The sequence below is a fragment of the Manacus vitellinus genome, unplaced genomic scaffold, assembly GCF_001715985.3.
Source record: "Manacus vitellinus isolate BGI_N305 unplaced genomic scaffold, ASM171598v3 scaffold_2_pilon, whole genome shotgun sequence".
Taxonomy (NCBI): domain Eukaryota; kingdom Metazoa; phylum Chordata; class Aves; order Passeriformes; family Pipridae; genus Manacus; species Manacus vitellinus.
In genome coordinates, this window is record NW_021940208.1 from 31,130,715 (window position 1) to 31,152,976 (window position 22,262).

A 22,262-nucleotide genomic window follows, 5' to 3' on the forward strand; every position below is an offset into this window, starting at 1 on the left:
GTAGGGTTGTGAGCTGGCAGCTTTGCATAGCAGAGACTTGGAGTGATTTGCCACTGCCCTGAGCCTAGGATGCTGTCTGTGTAAATAAGAACCCGTTTCCAGTTGGCTGTTGATTTTTGCCTTTTGTAAATCCTTCCCAAAAGCTACAAAAGCATTTAATTTATCTTGCTTAGTTGGAATATTGCTGGTTTTTATAGATCCACCAAAAGACAGTGGAGGAGCAGCAATAAATACATACGTTGTGGAAATGTCTGAAGGCTTAAATGGTAAGTATTAGGAGCATATGTTGGCATTCAGCTGTGGGGGTTTTTTCCTGTCTGTGTGCGCCTGTGAGAAGAACAAAATGTGTATTATGACATGAAAAGGTATTGCCAGGGACTGCCATCAAAAAAAATAGAGGCATATTGATGCTTGTGTACAAGTTCCTTTTCTCTGGTTTAGAAAGAAGATGCCACAAAATTCTGTGTCAAAAAAGATGCTTCTTGATTAACTTTTAATTAAGTGTATTCTCTTTTGGAAATTAAATGGGAAATTGTAGACATTTTAGGGCAAGAAGACGGACGTGTAGCTTTGTCTGTATGACAGATGAAAGAAAAACTAGTGCTCTATTTGTCACAATTAAAGGAGAACAGTGAGGCAGCTGGGATAACTATTTTTGCTATTTGCCGTTTTGTCCTTCCATACAGAAAGGAAATTAACAGTATTTCTAAACTGGACATAAAGCCATCTTGCATATTTAAAAATCTAGACCTTGTATGTAACCTTTTTAAGTTCAAGAACAGAGTTACATTGAGAATGAAAGTTTATACTTCTCCAGTGTTGTGTCAGATTGAGACAAAGCACTGTCCTCAGATGTGATGGGAGCCCTCTCAGGGCTCTCACCTGTGGTTCTTTTGATACTTATTCTAGCCTTTCCTTACTCCGTCACGTGTCCACACTAAGTCACTTTTGGAATGATGCATCCAAGCCTTTTGTGCAGATTTAATGAGCTAAATGTAGTGTATTACCTTTTGTTCTCAGTCTTCTAAATTCTGTGATATATTGAGTTGTTGGAGACTTAATTAAAAGTCCCAGGTTCCCTGCTTAATCTCTTAAAAGAGAGAGAGACTGCAAAAGAGTGTCTGATTTAAGAATAGCAAATGAAATCAGTATTTCAAATGCTGCTGGGCCATTAAGAAATACAGGAACAAACTTTATCAGTTGTAAACTGTAGTTTCAGCCTGCAAAATGATGTTAAAATTAGAAGTTTCTTTTCCATGGAAAATACTGCTTTTGTATCTTTCCCATTTATTCAGTTATGATGTTGAATGTGTTTGCTGGCCCAGTAATAATTATTTCATTAAAAATAAATTATCTTCTAGTTAAGGTGAATACCAAAGGAAGCTATTTCACTTCAACAGATTTACCTAGGAAACTCTTTATGAAATTATTGGATCTTCCAGGAAACTCAAAGCAAGTCTTAATTTCTTTTCCTATAAACATCAGGCACACATTTATTTAGTGAAGTTCAGATACCTGCTGTGGCTGGGACTGACGTGGGGCAAATTACACCTTGGTTCATTGCACACTTATTTCTAACTTTCAGGAAACAAATGGGACACAATATACAGCGGAGCTGCCAGGGAACATGTGTGTGACCGGCTAAATCCTGGCTCTTCCTATCGGTTACGTGTATATTGCGTTGGAGAAGGAGGACAAAGCACGGTAATAGGAGCTAATGTTTTTATTAAATAAAATTTCTTTCTCTTTAAGAAAATCCGGTCCAGTAGATAGATTTAAGCAAATATTGTGCAGAAGTGTCTAACAAAATAGCCATAATTAGAACCTCAAAGAAGTTCCAGTATTGATGCCCAGTATTTCAAATTTCTGCTCATTTCTTAAAGAAATAAATGAATATTCTTTTCTGATACTGTATTTGGTTTAACATGATTTTTCTTATTTACAGAAACATACTATGTCTTTTCCTCTGTGATACATTAATAGAATGTCATTTATTAAGGCCTAACCCAATGTAGCAGTGTAAGCAGGGCACTGGAACAGGCTGCCCAGGGAAGTGGTCACAGCACCAATTATGACAGAGTTCAGGAAGCATTTGGACAATGCTCTCTCACATGGTGTGGATCTTGAGGTTGTCACTGTGCAGGGCCAAGAGATGGCCTTCCATGATCCTTGTGTATCCTGTCCAACTCAGGAGATTTTGTGATTCTGTGAATTTAATGTTTTCCCTGTGGTCAGTGGAGTACCTAGTCTGAGTAGCCAAGTCAGCCCAGCAAGCAAGGGAGGAAGTCTCCACTTAGGCTTTACAGGGTTGTGCCCTGTAGTTTCTTCCCATGCTATCTCAAGCACAATTAAAATATTTACATTGCCCTAGTTTTCAATATTCCCAATTTGCTGTGCCATACTATGCACATTACATACACACACACTTGCACTGTTACTTCTGTGGTGAAATTCAGCTGCCAGTGCCAAAATGTTGTGCTGTATTCCTCTCCCTTCTCAGCACCAAGTGTAAGAAGCCAACCCTGGCTCTCTACAGACTTCCCGCAGGGCTTCACTGTCCAGCCAGTCTCCTGAAAATCTTAAAGCCTTGTATTCTTAGTGTTGGCCATTTCTATCCAGCCCTTCCCCCTTACTATATGAAATGTATGTTTTCTTCCTCCACCTATAAGTCTTCTGCAAAGATAACCTTGACCACAGCCACCTTGTCATAAGAATAAATCTGGTCTCCTTCAATGCTGGCTTGCCGTAGCTCAGGGGGCAGAGGAAGGCCGTCACCAAACCACAAGTGCATGTGTCTTTGGCAACTTTTACTCTGCCAGCCTACTTCCCCACAGCCCAACTCTATTACTTGAATAAACATTAAGAACCAAAGAGAAAAAAACTTTCAGAAAGTCCTGATACTTTCTGAAGGTGTCAGAAATCAACAGAAGAACAGTAAAGAAAGATGTAATTAACTCCTCTATCGCTTGTCATGGACATATACCTCCTGAGAAACATTCTGTTTTTTAAGTAGCATCAGTTGTTCAGTGCAACAATACATTTCAAAGGAATTGAAAACCAGCAGAACTTTAAATCCACTCGTTCTTGAACATAGGCAGAAAGCAGTTGTGAAAAGGGGCTCAGATATGCATTTCTTTTGTAAACTTAAAGACTTACCAACATTGTTCTGTATCACACTGCAACCAATAACCCCTCATCATCTCTACTCGTTTCTGTCTGCATTCAGAATAGCCAATGCCATCTGCTGTATGTTGTTATGCTATGCATTTTTGCCCAAATTTCAAATCAGAGGGGAAAGCTTGTTGCACATTAAATATTACTAAGCAATGAGAAAAGTGATATCTCAATTTTTTTTAAATCTCTTCTGATTGAATTTTCTGCCTACTTTTGCTTTCTGCGAGGTTCTTGTACAGAAAGTATGCAACCCTTAGAGTAAGGGTTTAGAGCTCATTAAACTGGAGTTTATGGAAAAGAGAACGAGTTTACGTTGAACAAGTCAAGCATCTATACTAGGTTTGTACTGATAAATAATCACTGTTTTCAATTCTACCCCTTGCATGTGTGCCAGAACACAAAAGCAGAAGCTAATTTTGCATATTGCATAATTAGTGTAGCATGTTGTATTTAGCTATTATGAAAAATACACCAGATCATTTAAGCATCTTCATGTATTTGAAGATATGCTTCAGAAAAGGGAAGATCCTGTTTCTGGGTCAGTATTTGCCTTTACTTGTGACATAATTGATAGTGCTTGTTTTGGCCTAGATGGCTTTGTTAATTTGTCTTTCCTTTGTAGGCATCTGATTCTTTACTGGTCCAGACACCAGCAGTGGTTCCTGGTCCATGCCAGCCTCCAAGGCTACAGGGTAGACCAAGAGCAAGAGAAATTCAGCTGCGTTGGGGTAATTCTGTTACAAGTGTTAGTGATTGTAAGGGATCCAAATGTGTTAAGTGTTAAAATTAAATAAGTTTTTCTTTTTTCCTTATTTTTAGGACCACCCCAGGTAGATGGTGGTTCACCTATTACCTGTTATAGTCTGGAAATGTTTCAGACAGAAACTGATGAACACAGAGAGGTTTACCAAGGCTCTGATGTTGAATGCACAGTCGGCAGCCTTCTTCCAGGGAGGATGTACAACTTCAGACTGCGAGCAGCTAACAAGGCTGGGGTAAGGAGGCAGTCTGAAATGAAATTAGTTCCAGGGACTGCAATCACTATTAAGGATCTTTCCTTTCAAAAGAAGCATTTAACAGTAATTTTAAAATCAGATTTCCTAATGTAGAGTTATTTGAGTCACATAGCTTATTGTTGTGTGGGAACAGACAGTTACACATCAGTTTATAATGAAGGGGATTTTTAGATGAAGGGAAGATAAAATAGATAATTATGTCTCTTATCTGAATAACAACACTGAGAAATTATTAGGAAATGCTAAGTACTTTATTAAAGCACTGTTATAACTTTATAGTGTTCTCATGTGAAATCAGGTAACAAATTATTTTCTATATACAGCTTTGTAAATTGATTGACCTTCATTTTTACAGCTGTTGGTGTTCTAGAACACAATAGTGTTTCCTGACTCTCTCAATTTTTATATTTAGTTTAGCTTCTGAGTACATGTTCTGTCAGATACAAGACTATTCTCCCTCTTTGGAATACTAAATGTGTTTAAATCAATAGTTGCTATAGAACAAGCTTTATTTAATTATGTACCCAAAGTCCCAATTTAAAGGCAGAGAGGCAGGGCTGCTTACATTGATCAGTAATGTTCTCTTCATAAAAAACTATCAGGATGAGTTGATACTGTTTGTGGAGAGGTCTGGAGCTTAAAGCTATAAAGCACTGTCCTGACTTTTATCCTTCCCCCCACAAGAATGGTCTATAGCCCAGCAGTTTTTGAATCTTTTATTTCTTTTAGATAGATATAAAAAGGCAGTTACAAGTTGTTTAATATTCCAGTGCAACCATCGTGTAACTTCAAAACAAGGCTTTGGATAGCGCTTCCCTGTTTTGCCCAAGAGTTTGAAGTGCCAGATTTATTCACATTGCATTTGCTGTAGTAAAGAAGCATCTTGCAGCTTTTCTGGAGAATAGTCACATACTGAAATAAATCCTGAATCCACAGTCCACAGAAATATATTTTCTAAACACGTAATACAAAGTTTCAGGCTGTTGTTATACGTCCCTACTATGGTAAACTGTTATTTAAAAAGTAGTAATTTTGTTTTTACAATGTAGTTGTATCAACTGTCTTCTTAATAGTTTGGACCTTACTCAGAAAAATGTGAAATAACTACAGCACCTGGACCACCAGATCAGTGCAAGCCCCCTCAAGTGGCATGCAGGTCTGCTGCATGTGCTCAGGTGTCGTGGGAGGTAAGAATGCCGTGTTACATCTATTCTAACATGATTGTCTTCTACATTTTTAAGCTCAGCTTTAAAAGCTTAATACTGTATTGTAATCCTATTTGTAAGCACGGGATTACCTTATTATCCAACACTTGATAGGTAAAACCTTAGTCATTCATCATACCATTACACGGCAGCTGTAAGTTGGTAGCCTGCAGGTACTTGAGATCTTATTGTGTTCTTTTGTTTAAGAGTTTTGCCACAACTGCTGCTCTGCATTTCTGAGTGATGCAGTCTCTTCTTAAAATTTTTCTTTAATGTAGTTATATTTCCTCAGAGAGAATCTATCCACGTAATACAATAGATGATTGTGCATTTGTTGGTTTTATAACCTGATTTAATTTTATGTAATTACATCAGTAATAATGTAGCAAAAGCCTCACAGACTTCCTATAAACCCATAGTATTTAGATGTCTGATTAAAAAAATGCAATAGATAAAAATTAAGCTTGTAAAAAGAAAGATTCTATCTGGGAATATTGTTTAAACACAACTTTTCAGCAGCTTGAGATGGAGTGAAATATCTGAGTTACAGAATTGTACAGAAAAAAAAGATTAAACTATTTTACCTGGAAAGTAGTGTTCATGCTTCCTACTGCGTATGTCAGAGGAGCACTCCTTAAATATCTACAAGGCAAAGCCTTTTGAAAAACACCTCTTACAACATTCAGGTAGGATTAATTTGAGTGATGTTAAATGTCTACTTTTTAGAATCACACAGTAATTAAAGTATAAGTAGACCTCCAGATGTTATTTTGTTCAACCTTCTGTTCAAATTGGAGGTAACTTCAGATTTAGGTCAAGTTTCTCAGGGCCTTGCCCGGTGAAGTTTTATTTATCTCCAAGGATGATGTTGCAGCCTGGTAGAGCTGTCTGGGTAAACTCTAGTGCTGTAGGATTTTGTTTATGTCTAGTCAAGATACCCTTTAATGCAAGTCACAACTCTTTTCTTGTCACTGTGCCACCTTCAAGAAAAATTTGTCATCTTCTCTCTACCCTCCCGATAAGTAATTTAAAGGCAGCAGTAGGATCTCCCCTCAGCCTTATCATCTTGCTATCAAATAAGCAACACACAACTTTTTTGTTGTCTGTTGCACTCCGCCTTCATGGCCCTTCACTGGACTTAGTCCCTTACATCAATGTCCATCTCCTTTTGGGGAACTCAAGACAGGACATGGTACTGGAGATGCAGCCGCACAAGTGTTGAGTAGGGGAGCATCATTACTCCTTTTAGTCTTCTTGCTTCTCATGTGCTAATACAGCCAGTATGTAGTTCATCTTCATCAAATACACACCTTCTTTTTTGGTAAGGTTGCTCCTCAGTCTGTACTCTTTTATCCCAGCTCCAGGACTTTGCGTTTGCCACTGTATTCGTGGAACTTCTTGAAGTTTGTATCAGATTCCAATTGTTGAAATTACTCTGGTAGCCATACCCCTCAGCCTATCAAATGCCTACCCCACTTTTTTGTCATCCCTGCACTTGTTGGCTTGGATTCCCTTACTTTTGTTAAGGTGAACTCCATTACATCTACAGCAGCAACAGCAGTAACATTGAGAAAGTATTGCGTCTTCCCTGACTGTGGGAGAGCCATCCACAGCTGCATTAGTCCTCTCACCAAACACATCTCATTGTAAAGGAGAGAAGGGAAGGGGGTCCTTTTTAGTCACCAATCAAGAACATCAAGTGTTATTCTTTGAAATGCTGTTTGTTTTCAGTCACTTAACTTCACATGGCCTAATGCTAAAAGTAGCTAATACTTCTCTTTCAAAAGAAGGGTAAAGGAAAAACATGCTTTGGAGCAATTATCTGCACCCTGGTGTGATTGCTGTCTTGGAATATTTACTACAAAAGCATGTCAGCATTTTTCTTCTGTTTTCTTCACAATCTAAGAAATTGGTTTACTTTTTGGTTGACTTTATTACTTCATTGACTGCTGATACCTTTCTGTAGTCTCATATTTTAGTCTGGCACTGGAACAGTGATTTTAGCTGTACTTCAAATTGTTATTTCTAAGGGGTATTAAAATCATACAACTCTCAAAATGGGGAGGCTAAATTTGGATTCCTAGGGCAGGTAGTGAGGAAAAACAGGCTACTTGAGCAGGCATTTCAGTCCAGCTCTGTCTTGTTACTTACATGTCTCTCCCCTTTGCTTCACAACTCTATCTTAGGAGAAGACAGAGTGCACAGTTTTCTGCTTCCCACTGTGCTCACAACCTAGCTTCCATGCACAAGAGCCATGATGTGCTCCAAAGGAGGACTCCTTTAATCTGTAAGATAAAGACACTGTCACCAGTGTGCTTTTGCATATTGTGATCCCTGCACTAGAGACCCAGCCAGGGCAAACTCTCATACCCTCTCAGGAGGACTATCTCTTACCATTGACTATTGAGGCTCCAAAGCCAAATGCCATATGCTAAATGGTATCTGTATTTAAGCAACTGAAATCACAATTACTTTGTAAAGAGTAGTCTCTGCAACAATAAATAGCGGTTTTGAAGTATAGGTGATCCAAGGCCAGTATTTTATTCTGATTTATTTGTATTGTACTGATTTAAAAATCAGCAAAGAAATGGGAGTGTAACATTCCTCTGAAAAAAATAGATGTGGTTTGGTTGACTTTTGGGGGTTTTGGAGGGTTTTTTTAAATTTAAATTTTTTATTTTAATTTAAACTTCTAACTTTTAAAGGTTCCAGTAAGTAATGGAGCTGATGTCACGGAGTATCGACTGGAGTGGGGTGGCGTGGAAGGATGCATGCAGATCTCCTATTGTGGACCTGGGCTCAACTGTGAAGTGAAAGGCCTTTTGCCTGCCACTATATACTATTGTAGGGTTCAGGTAAAGATGTAAAATTATTGTTAGTGAAATCAGGAAACAGGAATTGACCCTGCCATAAAAACATGGTCTACTTTGGATTTACAGGCAGTGAATGTTGCAGGCGCAGGCCCTTTCAGTGAAGTAGTGGCATGTATGACTCCAGCCTCTGTACCTGCAGTTGTGACCTGTCTTCGTGGACTAAGTGAAGATGAAGTTGAAAGTCCACACTATTCTCCTTCCACATGCCTTGCTATAAGCTGGGAAGAACCTTGTGACCATGGATCTGAAATCCTTGGCTACAGCATAGACTTTGGAGATAAGCAGCCAATTACTGTTGGGAAGGATCTGACCTATTTTATAGATGGCTTACAGCCAGATACTACCTACAGGTATGCCATGCACAGCTATGTGACAGCCTACTGTTTCTTCCATAAGAGCAGATGCATTGTTTGTTTGTTTTCCTTTTACTTTTTTATTGCCTGCATTATTACTCTGAGACAACCATTAGTACTGCATAGCCATGGAGCAAAACGAAGCTTTGTAATGGTGATCATCATAAATAGATGAACTGTGCTACCTTTATTTTCTTTCAAGAATGATTTATTTTAGTTTGTTTATTGTAGTAGTGTTGTGTCTGTCTGGCTAATGTGTGAGGTTAACTGAATTCACATAAGGTATTCAGATTGATAACTGTTTTTTGGACCGGTTGCTTCATAGATGACCTCTAGAGTGTTTGACAAGATAAAATCAATACAAGGAAAGAGCTTCTCCAGTCTGATCGGTCCCACGGAGGTCAGAATTTAAGCCCACTCTGATTTCAGTGTAGTTAGGATATCATCTGGCTGTGCAGTTTTCTGAATCCTTAATTACTTTTTTAATGCTTTACGTAAGACCACAATGTTTCTGTGTGTCTTATAATTATTTAACAATAATGCTGGCAATCTGAAGAACTGTTACTCTCTGCGTCAATAGACTGAAAAAAGAGAAGCTTCTATTGTAGTACTTCTGTACTTCTACCCACAGAAGTGGTTTTTTTTTTTTTTAGAATACACTGTCAACTCTGTGCAAATGAAAAATTACATATATTAACCTTAGTTCTGGGCTGTAATACATTAGCATAATGTTAAATATTACTGTAGCAAAGGAGAAATATTTATTCTTGAGCCTGTACACACATTTGCATTTCCACATTTTGCAGCTGTGTGGTTAATTGTTTCGGAATTTAATTATTGTGATTATTTTTTTCCAGTTACCTAGACACTATTTTGGACAAGCAAATGTTAGTCTGCAAAATGAAATTAGACACACTTTGTTCTCTGTGGGTACCTGTGAAATATGTTTTCTGTTGTATAACTTTTCTGTTGTATAAGTCGTTTAATTTTTACTTGTAAACCAAATGCCAGTGTTGTTTTCCATGGCATATTAAAAAAAAAAAAAAACCAAAAAAGAAAAAAAATTATCCCTGAATATCAAATTTTGCAAACCCCCCAGCTGTGTGTCCTTTGACTTCTTTTGGTTTTTCCCTCTCACTTTCCAGGTAGATCCAAAATTTGTGTTTGCAGGTGCCCAGAGATGTGTTAATGGTGGAAACAGCAAGACAGCTGGCTGGGCATTATCACTTTATTTTCACATGAATAGGATCTGTTCCAGAAAGTCCATAAAAATTTCTGTTAGTCATCCTTGAACGCACCTGATGTAACACTCAGAGATATGATTTCCCCTCTTTGGGGATGGGTTTTTTACCTTCCCTCATCTCTCCAATGTGATATCAGAAACTTTGGTAGAAGGACTGCAGGGTCAGGAAGATGGACCACTCTTGAAGTAGCTGATAGAGCTTTTGCATCTTTTCAGTAATATGAATTTATCTGAATATTTTTAATCAATCCAACTCCTTAAAATGTGGTAAGGAAAGTGATGCTCTGCATATTAATGACAGTCTATCAAAGCATATTCTCTCTTTATTGTGAATGATGGAAATGACCAGGGGTTTTTTAGAATCTAATTTCTAATTAATTCATTCTCTCTTTTTCCAAATATTAGAGTACGAATTCAAGCCCTAAACAGTCTTGGAGCAGGTCCTTTCAGCCACACCATAAAGCTGAAAACAAAGCCTCTCCCACCGGATCCACCTCGCCTGGAATGTGCTGCATACAGTTCTCAGACTCTCAAGCTGAAGTGGGGAGAGGGAACTGCAAAAGTATTAACTGACTCCATTCAGTACCACCTTCAAATGGAGGATAAGAACGGAAGGTTGGTTTTGGCATCGCTTTAATCTGCCCTGTATCGCTGTGGTCTGATGCTTGGGAGATGGCAGCAAAGGGCAGAATTCCATGTGCTTTGCTGAATTTACAACAGACATAGGAGGTCGTCTCATCTGGCAAGGCAAGAAGGGCTCTGGTGTTCTGTACTGGGAAGTACAATATTAAAAACTTCATTGTTTTTTATTTACAGTTACCCATGAAGAGTTCAATGCAATGTTTCGTACCAGCACGCTTTTCTCTCTCACTTTTGGTTAAATACTTTGTCAAAGTAGCAAGTCCAATCAGTGTTATGGATTTTATATACCTAATATTGGAAGGGGTGAATTCTTTACTCTCTGTTACCTTATATGCAATTATTTTAGTGGAAAACAGTACAGATTATTATTTAAGGGATCCCTTGTCTCATGTTAAATCAGAGTCTAAGCTGAGATGGTACAGCAAGTACCCTTGCTTAAATGGTAAAGTGAGCAGTACTGCTACACTGTGTACCACGTTTGAGTCTCTGAGTAGCTTTAGCTTGACAGTGAAACAAAATAGATCTACTAGGTGAAATTGCTGTGCTGTAAGAAAAAAATAGACTCTTACCTGGAAAGAAAATCATTGCCATTACTAAAGACGAGGTCATGTGCAGGCACCATCTGTTTTAAATTTAAAAGGAAAGAAAAAGTCTAAGGAGACGACAATCCCTGCAGGAAGAGATAAATTTGTGCTGTGTCCTGGGGATACCAAAAATGAAAATCAAACAAGAGCTGCCAAGATCAGTTTCTGCAAGAATTACAACAGGAGAATGGCCAGTGTACAGAACTCTCAGAAAGGGACTTGGTGTGTGGTACAAGTGTGACTCTGGCCCCCTGTGCAGGTCTGGGTGGGCCCATTTCCAGCAATGTACAAGATGTACAAGAGCAGTTGTATCCACGGCACTGTTGGAGTTTTTAGGTGGGAGAGTTACAAAGGAGCAAAAAGCTAAAATCTAGTTATCTAATTTTGAAAAGCTAAAGATGTTGGAGGAGTAGATGACCAAGAAAAAACCAATATATGCAGCTCATTGGAGAGACACAACTGCTGTCCTTTGCCATTGTTTCAAGTGCAGAACGGTTTCTTAAAATGGACCATTTTTGGTAAGAGAGAATCTGTAGTATTCTTCATGCACGAGATTTTTATTTCAAAGACAGGAGAAATAAAAGCTTGGCCCTGGAAAATGAGCTTATTGTTTTATAGTAGCCAGAACCCTATTTAACTCTGAAATAAACATTTCTGGGCTTTTCATTAGATTCTGGGAAATTATGGGAACAGATTTCAATACAATACAGTAGCTATTTGAGAAGTCCTTTTCTGTGTTCAAAATAAGCTACTCATTCCATTTTCAGGTTTGTATCCTTATACAGAGGACCATGTCATACATACAAAGTTCAAAGGCTCAGTGAGTCTACATCATACAAATTTTGTATTCAGGCATGTAATGAAGCTGGTGAAGGTCCCCTTTCTCAAGAATATGTTTTCACTACTCCCAAATCCGTTCCAGCTGCCTTGAAAGGTAAAGGTTCTTCTTTTTTTCATTTGGGGGGCTGGGAGGATAGCAAGTTGATTTTGGTATTATGTTGTATTTGGGGTATTGAGAATGCTAAGCCCTTTTCCAAGCACAGGTAGGGATAGTGGGTGAATGCTCCTTTCATGTAATTGCCTAAAATATTTACTCCAAAAATTAAAGACTCAGGGTTTATGCATTCTTTGACATAAGAGGTTTTGTACTTAGAATCCCTGCTTACTACAAGAGAGTGACCAGACTGTTACAGCAAGTTGGGGTGAAAACACTTCCTTGCATGTTTAGAATAATTTTAAGTGTTGCAGCCTTCTTTTTTTTTGTTGTTTTTTTTACATGATGCACACTTATGGTCACCAAATTTCCCTTGCTTTCTCTTGAATGATAACTGAACTAGCAGTAGAGACCTATGTGAATTGTTAGTTGTTGCTCCAGAAAACTCTAGAGGAAGAATAGATTTAATTCTGAATCTTGTGTTTCTCTGAGACAAAATAGCAGGTAGAATATAGAATTTTATGGGTCACTAGAATATAACATTACACGAAATCAGAGCTAGCTGTCACCTTTGTGCTTACTTCCTTCAGCACCAAGGATAGAGAGAATAAATGATCACACTTGTGAAATCACATGGGAGGTTCTGCAGCCCATGAAGGGTGATCCAGTTATCTACTGTCTTCAGGTCATGGTGGGAAAAGACTCGGAATTCAAACAGGTATGATGTGTTTAAGTTACTGTATTTTTCTTCAATTACTATTTGTGATAACAAGTTCAGTAAAATTAGTTTACTAAAGATTGTTCCAGTACATTTTTAGTCACCATGCTAACTTTCTGTTACTAAATAATATAAGGTAGTATCTCTTAAAGCCATCATCACATAGAAAGGAGATTTAAGTAATACAAATTCTGCAGTAAGTTGCAGCCTCTCTGCATTACACTGATGTTTACAACTTGACATCTCAAGTGGTGAGGAAGTCATCCATTAATGGGAACAACTGACAAAAAGAAACCTTTCACCCAATGGTACATAATTGAGACTGAAGAGAAAAGGAGCAAAGGGTTCTCTTTTCACTAAGACCTGTTTGAAGGCAGTAAACAATATTATAAAAGTGTTGATTTTGTTCAAGTCATACTTTTTTGCAGAGAACTGCAGAGGAAAGCCTCCTACTTAGGCAATATAGACATTCAGTTGTAGGAATTTTTTTAATGTAATTCGGTGATTAGGTTTTCACCATAGGACCATTTCAGCAGCAGGGCATGCTGTAACTACAAAGGTTGAGCTGTTTCCTACCATTTCCCTGCCAAAATTTCAGTCTCTTCTCCTTCTTCTCCCTGATGCATTGTCCAGATTGTTCATGTCATGGCTTCTTCCATGCTAGAGTCAAAATAAGTTAGTAATCTGCTGTATGAGCTATATACATCAGTCTAAGCTCTTAGAGACATTAGGAAGCAACCATATAAATACCCCAGCAAATACATTTGAGGGAAAAGCAACTTTTGGCAAGGCACTGAGGACAAGCAGCTGAGGGCAGTAACCCCTGCCAGCTGGCATAGCAGTAGCTGGAGTAGGATGTGTGTCAGTGGCCTGTTTGCTCACTACCAAACACATGATCCAAATTAGCAGAATTTTGAGGAAGCTGCACTTCCGATGACCTGCCTCAGAAAGAAAAGTCTCTAGGTTGTAGATTCCAGTAAAGGACAGCAAGAGCTCTTCAAACAGCAGAATTGGAAGGGATTTCCTCCTTTCATTGAATGGTCAGTGGTTTACATTTGTGAAATACTGTCTAACAGTATGGTAACTGTAGGGAAAGGTCTTGCATGATGTGATATTTCTGTATCCTGTTACCAGGTAATAAAGGAAATCCAGATATTGGGAGGTAGGAGGGTGAGGGGTTTTAAGAGAGAAATCAAATTGTACTGAGCCACATAATGGCTCAGTACCTATTGATGTACCTGTAACTGTGCCTACATGAGTTTTTATTGGCTTTCACAGGACCTTTATGTAGCTGCAGATTTATTTAATTTGAGAAACCAGCATTTAGATTTCACTGAATTAGGCACTCCATGCTGAAGAGTTGTAAACTCATGTTAACCAGCCAACTGAGACACCTTTGGAGAACACCTTCATAAGTCATATCTGTCTTGGGAATATGATGAAATTAAGAATCACTGAGAGGATTCCTTGCAGCTTTCCTGATACAGTGTTTATTGGGATAAATTATAATATTTTAAATACACGATAACTTAACTACAACAAACTATGTTGGATTGTATTAGGCTTATTGAATTAGGTTTATACAGAGTTAACTGCCTAAAATCACATGATAATGATATTGTATATTACATCTAATTATAAGGGGTCAGTAAAACACCTTAACACTGGGGTTTCTGACAGTTTATTTAGTGTGTACTCATCATTCCATAAAAGCAAATGTAGTTCTTATGTTTCACTAAAAGGACTGGAGAGTTTATCTGGCATTTAAATTGCATGTTTGAGCTTTTTGCACAGGTGAAAACACTGGTGAGTTGTCATCAACCATACTGAGATACATATGTATATAGGACTTTTTACTTGATGTATCTTTTTTGGTTTTCCTTCACTGCCAGATCTATAAGGGTCCAGACTGGTCATTCCGATACACAGGCCTTCAGCTGAACTGTGAATACCGTTTCCGCGCATGTGCCATTCGACAGTGCCAAGAGACCGCAGGTCACCAGGACCTGGTAGGCCCCTACAGCGCACCAGTGCTATTCATCTCTCAGAGGACTGAACCACTGGCAAGCACCAACAAGGACACTGTGCAAACCACAAGGACACAATGGTCACAGAGTGACCAAGTGTGTGCTGCTGTCATCCTTGCACTTTTTGCTATCTTTTCCATTCTGATTGCTGTTATCATTCAGTACTTCGTCATAAAGTGAAGAAAAGAGATCTATTTTATAATGCTGCCCATTACATTTTACTTTCTCATAATCTAAAAGTAATTCTGTTCTCTTGCTTTTACAAAAACAGGCATTTAGCACCGGCATTGAGACTGATGCAAACTTTTCAGCCACTTTAAAACACTTAGTCATAGGTATAGGCTGACACGTTATTAAAATGCAAGCCACAGAAATATAATCTTTTCTTTATATGCCTTCTTGCAGTACAAACTCGATATGGGGCAGGCACACAGTGTTTAATGAAAAGGGTTTGACCATTAAACACGAGTGTAAAGATGATTTCCTGGCCCACACTTCTAAGAGTTGCTACCATAACAGGGAAGAATGTGTAAATCGCATTTAAAACTTACACTAACAAACTTGTGCTGTATACAATATTAATCTGATGCTGTGAAAGCAATTTAGCGCTGTATTTCTACCTCCTCATTTGTCTTAATTATTTGGGAAGCAGGATTTATGCTGAAAAACAGAAGGGGCTTTTCTCAGGCAGCAAATAATAAATTCGATGGAAGAGCATGCATGAAGGAAGCTTCTTACCTGATAAATGTGGAGTTCTTCACTGCAAGTAGATGTTTTCGAAAGACTACAAGGAGATGGCACAAGTGGTTTATCTTACCCCCAGGATTTGATGTTTACTTACAAAAATGCCTCTTTTACTTCTGAATATAGAAGGGAGGGTGTGAGAGAACTTCTTAGACTTATTATTTAAATTGCAAAACACATTTCTAAAGCTGACCTTTGACTGGATGCAGTTTATACCGATGTCTGTACCCTCTGATTTTGGCTAGTTAATAGATTTTTGAGATAAAATTCATTATTGAATTTTTGCTGTTTCCCCAACATTCACTTGCCATATCCACCAGAAACAAGCACTGCCTTTGTTTATTTGTTTTCTTTCTTTCCTTTTTTTTTACTTTCTTTCTTTCTTTTCTTTGGGGCACCAAATCAGAAGACGAAGTGTAGTAATTTGCACCAGAAAACTTAAAGCTGCTTTTTTCTTGAGATCCTAATGTTTAATGTAATGTCTCTTTGGATACTGTACCAAATTGTTGATTGCATGTAGTTAATGTTGCATTAGAGCACTTTGCAATGGCATAACTCATCAATGTTTTGTGAGCTTGCATTTGTGAGTTCTTGAATGACCAGACTGAACTTTAACAAGTATCCCATTGAACATCTTGCTAGATGTCAATGACTGCCAGTGACACAAAGCTTGTAGTGAAACTTATCTTTAAAAAAAAATCCTTGTCTCATCACACTTATGTTATTTGTTATACACTTTGTAATTAGCTATTTTTAATTTATTTGAGTTACAAGATAGTGGATCATTAATGGCTTCTAGTTGTGTTCAGTTTAGCATTTTTAATGGTATTAAACACTTCTGTCAGTCTTAATAATAATAAAAAAGGAACCTCTGTCTTGTGCTTTGAAGATCTCTGAAGAATTTCTCTTATATTAGAACGGGCATGTATTGTAATTGTTTATACGTCCAACGATCTGTGCTGTAGAATAATGTTGTTGAGTTCCATTTTTAAAGAAAAAAAAAAAGAAATGGCAAAGAACTAGGCCTCCACGTGGCGAGAATGATCTGTCTTTAAAATGTACTGTATGTTTACATTTTATTTCGAATTTGTCGTTTGTACTTATAGGCTGATACCTTCCCACAGGATACCACGATAACTGATGTTTTCTAGAACCTTCTTAAAAGTGCCATGTTTGGCAGTGCAAATGAGGTTGCGTGTCACAGCCCAGAGATTTCTTACGGTTGAATGTCTAAAAACGGTAAGATTTGTTACTGCAGGTAACCTGCAGTGACCTACGTTTTTCATAGTAAAATTCAAATGAGCTCCTATTTTTGATAGTCATTTAATAGTGTATTTGCCATTTGAGCCTCAGTGCATATTACTGCATTGACGACAGTTTTTAATGTAATCTTAATTTTACCTCATATACTGTACATTCCAAAAATAAATAAATAAATAAAAGAAAAAGAGAAGCTCTAAAGTTTTTAAAACTCTATAGATACACTACCAAACATATCACTTTACGGTTGTACAACGTCAGGCTCCATGAAGACCAATCTGTATAGTCTGATAGAAAATACATAAAACGATGTAGCAAAGTACCTTTAAGAGTCTGTGGACAATAAAAGTACCTTCTTTTTCGCTGCTGGTGGTCAGTCCTATGCGCGCTCCGCCGCCGCCCCTCTCCCATCCCTCCTTCTCTCCCTCCCTGCCTGCCGGACCGCGGGCGCGGGGCGCGGGCGCACGGTACCCCGGGCGGCTGGGGGAAGTCTCCCAGCCGGGTGGCAAGGGGCGGCCGGGAAGGAGAGGCGGCTGCCCAGGGGCACATGCGCGTCCCCGGCGGGATGCGGGGCAGCGCGGCGGCCGGGGACGCCACGAGGCGAGGGGCCGTGGCCGTGGCCACCCTGCGACGAGCGACTGTGCCTGGCGGTGCCCCTGTGGGTGCTCGTTCCCATCACAGCCATCTGCCTGGGGCTCTTCGTGCTCGGCGTGGCGGGCAACGTCCTCACGGTGCTGGTCATCCGCAGCTACCGCGACATGAAGACCACCACCAACCTCTACCTGGGCAGCATGGCCGTCTCAGACCTGCTCATCCTCCTGGGGCTGCCCTTCGACCTCTACCGCCTCTGGCGCTCCCGGCCCTGGATTTTCGGGCAGCTGCTGTGCCGCCTCTCCCACTACCTCAGTGAGGGCTGCACCTACTGCACTCTCCTCCACATCACCGCCCTCACCGTGGAGCGCTACCTCGCCATCTGCTTCCCCCTCAAGGCCAAGGTGGTTGTCACCAAGCGCCGGGTGAAGGCCATCGTCGGAGTCCTCTGGGCCTTCGCCTTTCTCTCTGCCAGCCCTTTCTTCTTCCTGGTCGGCGTGGAGCAGCCCGACAACCACACCGACTTCAGCCGCGAGTGCAAGCCCACCCCGCAGGCCTTGGAGTCCGGCCTGCTGGCCACCATGTTCTGGGTCACCACCTGCTACTTCGTCCTGCCCGTCATCTGCCTCAGCGTCCTCTACGGCTTCATCGGCCGGGAGCTGTGGCGGAGCAACACCCGCCTGCGGGGCCCCGGCTCGGTCCTCCGGGAGAAGGGGCACCGCCAGACAGTCAAGATCTTGGGTGAGTCCCTCTGCCATTTCCCCTGGGCTGTGGCTGGGGCTAGGACCGGGGCTAGGGGGCCGTGGCTGGGGTTAGAACCAGGGCTGAAGCACCTGCAGCTCCAGAGCAGGATAGGGAATAGGATAGGGGGACATCCCAGCCATGGTGCTGAGCCCACCAGTGCTCCTGGGAACTGCCACGGCAGGGATTTCGCTCCCTCACAACTGAGGCTTCACTCATGTAGGATTGCACATCCAGCAGCACAACTGCCTTCTGTAGAAATACCCTTTTTCTAAACTTTACCAGCCAGAACTGAGTACAAGGTAGTCTGCAACTTCAGTAAAACTGTAACATCAGTAGTCCTTTCCAGTGGGCAGCAACACCTCTGCACAAAAATTTCTGCTTCTGAAAAATAAGTTTGATTTCCTTAGTGGTCATTTGTAGCTCTCGTAGGAGTAAATCAATCCATTGGTTGCCCAAGGGGGCTAAAAAAAAAGAAACTTAACCCTTATGAGCTGTTTGAAGACAACTCATATAATACCAAAACACTTCCTACAGATGTAGGATGCTGTTCATTTTTAGTTTATTTTTTTAGTCATATATTAACCCAGCATCAGGCTCTGGAAGGATAGAGATCACAGTCTGCTCTGGGGCTTTAAAGTTTGTAAGCAGTGACCAATCTGAAGTGGGGGAGGAAAGGAAGGGAAAGGAATGAAAAAAGAAATCCAACAAAGCAGCATAAAAACAACGGCCTTGTTATTTTTTTCTTTATACCTTTAGTGCAGTTTTTACATGCTACACAGGAGACTTCTTTTACCAAGGATCAGGTCAGGTAATCAGCTGGATGGAAGTAGTGTATCACAAAGGAAAGGAACAAATAAGCCTGAAAAAATTTTTGCTGACTTAATCGAGGAAGGTATTTACATTGAAGCAGGCATAAGATTTTCCAACAGAAACACCCATATCCGTGATCTCCTCAGAACCCACTGAACCAGACCAATGCTCCCTTATCTCGAAGAGCCGGGAGCAATGTGTTTGTGGTGTATTTCAGATGTAAACTTTCTTTGGCTATAGCCTTTTTCTTTTAATCTCTGAGAAACACAAAGAATGCTCCACAAATCATTGTTTTACTTACATACATTTATAAACAAAAATAGTTAAAAATATGGATACAGTAATGCACTTATTTAATTGTTCTTCATCTGCTCCTGCTGTGTTGCTATTGCAAGAGTGTTTGTATTTGTTTGCATTGTGCTAAAATGCAACACAAGCCCAGGAGAACAGCTGAAGTGACTCAGGCTAGAGATCCATCTAGTAAAATATGTCTCCAGCAGTAATTGTCTGGGGATATGTGTTGGAGCTTCAATGGAAAAAAAATTAATAGCCCAGCTACGCTGTAAGGTCTTTACATTAGATCCCATCCCACCACAATAGTGCAAATTGCGTAGGAGCTTGGGTGACCGACTTGCAGCCCTGGTCTTTTTCAGTGATGTAAACATGTTAAACAACTCTGCAGCAAATGGAGCTGCTGTGGAGCTTCCTCAAAAACACCTCTTCTCATTCTGAGTTTTGTTTTCATATCACATATGTGGCATTACAGACATTGCTGAGAGGGATCTCTGTTGTGCCTGCTGTTATATGGATGTTATGCCACTGTTGGTTGTTTACATTTTGCTCAGCCAATTTATCTCACTGTTAAGATTAAGATTTTACCAGTTACCTTTTAATCCAAAGACTTACAGTCAGACTTGATGCTATTCCCATTTTCATGGTTTTCCAACAATTCGCTGCCATTATTTCTACATGTCATTTGTATCAATTAGAAGAACCTGCAAAATCAGCTGCATAAAATTTAGTTTACTGTACGGTTGAAAAGTTAACTCACTCCTTAACTACCGCATATGTTATTTTGTCTTATAGCTGTGGTGGTTCTGGCCTTTGTAATTTGCTGGTTGCCTTTCCACATTGGCAGGATCATATTTATAAACACCCGAGACATGAGGACGATGCTGGTCTCCCAATACTTTAACATATTTGCTCTGCAGCTTTTCTACCTGAGTGCAACCATCAACCCTGTCCTCTACAACCTCATGTCAAAGAAGTACAGGGCAGCAGCCTACAAGCTGCTGTTGCCACGCCGAGCTGCAGAAAGGGCTTTCACAGTAACAAAAGATGCTAGTGGCTACACAGAGACCAGCGCCAGCACAAGGAACGAGTACACCACCAGCTTCTGAGACTGCAGCCTGCACTTTTTTCCGGCATTCTTGCCTAAGGAAGGAAACTTCCTTTTTGCAGGAGAGTTGTAAAAGGATGGACATTTGTTAGGGCTTGTGGTATTTCATAATTGTTTCTGTTTTGGAATGTACAGGTATTTTGGAATACCTGTATTTTTGTTAACGGAGCAAACGGGCACCATAAAGTAGGTGCAACTTGTTCAGCTCGTGAAAGATGAGGAACAGTAAATTGCCAGTAAAACCGTGGTTTTACTTTATACATGTTGTTCATTGCATATCTTCTGTGCAATTTCTAATATTTTCTAAAAATCATAACATCAAGGTCTGCAAAGGAGCACTTCTTGGATTTAGTAATGGGTAAAATTCCCAGACTACCTTTGCCATTTTAAATCGGTTTTCTTATAAACGAGATTTTGCAAAACACCGTCTCTCATGGAGACAGACACCAAAAAAAAAATCGCCCTCCAACTTAAACAGCCTTGGAAGAAGAGGTATATGTTTTTACTACCTGGTCTCATAGTCATGAAGGGGACTTTCCTGGGCAATTTCAGTAACTCTTCCCTTAGGAAAGCATCTGCACTGCACAGCAGCCTCTGGGTTTAATCCTTTTGGCCTGCCCCACATGATCAAAGAAAGTCTCTTATTTATATGCTAGCAGCCAGTTCTCTGTATTTGTAAAAGTTTAGATATTCCAGATCATTTCTTTGTGATAGATGTGTAGTGTATGGCAGATGTTAGTGGTATGTGTCCACTGTGTCCCGTTGTGTACTGCGTGTGCAAATAATATGCCAAGTTAACCCATCTTGCCACAAATGAGACCTGTCACCGAACATGCTGGACTACACTCAGGACTTACTGCTGTGTAACACTGCACTGCAAGTCGAGAGCCAACCCACTGATTCTGCTCCAAAAGATTTTAAATGCAAACTTCAGCTGTACAATTTAGGAAGGAGGCTCGTCGTGAGAAAAAGCTAGAAGAAGCTGCAGCACTGATTTCTCCAGAGGATCGTCGCATCTCTGAATTTTACCTGTTACCTTCCTGGCTATAGTGATGTAAATCTGGACCAGATTCCTTGAAGTGGGACTGTGCTAACAGAAGCATCACTGTGGTATGTCAACACTTGCCCTTGGTTCTCTGTTAATTCCTCCTTTCCTTTTAGGTAGTTGTAGAAAGTGATGCAGTCCCCCCTGAGCCTCCTTTTCTCCAGGCTAAACAATTCCAGCCCCCTCAGCCATTCCTCATATGACTTACTGTCTAGATCGTTCCCCAGCTTCACTGCCCTTCTCTCCATTGAGGTGCTCCAGCATCTCAGTGTCCTTCCTGAACTGAGGGGCCCAGAACTGGACACAGTACACAAGGTGTGTCCTCACCAGTGCCAAGTACAAGGGAACACTGCCCTGGTCCTGCTGGCCACACTATTGCTGATACAAGCCAGGATGCCATTGGCCTTCTTGGCCACCTGGGCACACTGTTGGCTCATGTACAGCTGCTGTCAACCACCACCCACAGGTCCTTTTCTGCTGGGCCACTTTCCAGCCACTCTTCCGAAAAAGTCTCCTATCTCACTGAATACACATTAAGCTTTCTTTTTCTTGTCGGCTTCATACTGGTGGAGAGCAGTTGTCTGCAGGGCTTGGGTTGGTTTGCTCTTGCTGCAGGATGTCATTAAAATGTTATAAAAGAACAGCTATTATTTTGTGGGGTTTTTTTAGATAAGTTATTATTAACAGTATTCTTTGTAAATGTATGTAGGCCAAGGGGGGAAAAAAAGCTTTATCACATTAATATGTGGACATGGAGCTGCTTCTGCGTGCCTGTGATGTCCTGATAATGGCTTTCCTTTATCAATAGTTACTAAATTGCACTACGAGGTAAACAAATACTTGCCTGGCAGAAATTTCCCTGAAAGCAATTGCATAGGTACCCTGAGCACAAGCTGTGAG

At 40.2% G+C, this 22,262-nt stretch overlaps 2 protein-coding genes across 8 annotated transcripts in view; both read left to right on the top strand.

Annotated features, from left to right (window-relative positions):
* FNDC3A (fibronectin type III domain containing 3A) overlaps positions 1-16,950 on the top strand; it is a 115,630-nt gene extending 98,680 nt beyond the window's left edge. For 4 of the 7 annotated variants that reach the window (XM_018071214.2, XM_008929096.3, XM_018071216.2 and 1 more), the window contains 11 exons: positions 198-266; positions 1,586-1,704; positions 3,797-3,902; positions 3,994-4,169; positions 5,264-5,377; positions 8,101-8,250; positions 8,335-8,618; positions 10,270-10,479; positions 11,858-12,024; positions 12,615-12,742; positions 14,635-14,955. In XM_018071214.2, the coding sequence (XP_017926703.1) occupies positions 198-266; positions 1,586-1,704; positions 3,797-3,902; positions 3,994-4,169; positions 5,264-5,377; positions 8,101-8,250; positions 8,335-8,618; positions 10,270-10,479; positions 11,858-12,024; positions 12,615-12,742; positions 14,635-14,949 (1,838 nt within the window). In that variant the 3' untranslated portion in view covers positions 14,950-14,955. Of the gene's footprint in view, positions 1-197; positions 267-1,585; positions 1,705-3,796; positions 3,903-3,993; positions 4,170-5,263; positions 5,378-8,100; positions 8,251-8,334; positions 8,619-10,269; positions 10,480-11,857; positions 12,025-12,614; positions 12,743-14,634 lie in introns of all 7 variants that reach the window. The other 3 variants (XM_029960847.1, XM_018071218.3, XM_018071217.2) reach the window with 1 other exon arrangement.
* A 395-nt stretch (positions 16,951-17,345) lies between these two features.
* MLNR (motilin receptor) lies at positions 17,346-21,417 on the top strand (the record flags this gene model as incomplete). Its single annotated transcript, XM_025894978.2, has 2 exons — positions 17,346-18,105; positions 20,005-21,417. Coding segments are annotated over 2 exons (1,074 nt in total), but the record flags the coding sequence as incomplete, so codon positions are not given.
* Between the last annotated feature and the right edge of the window lie 845 nt (positions 21,418-22,262).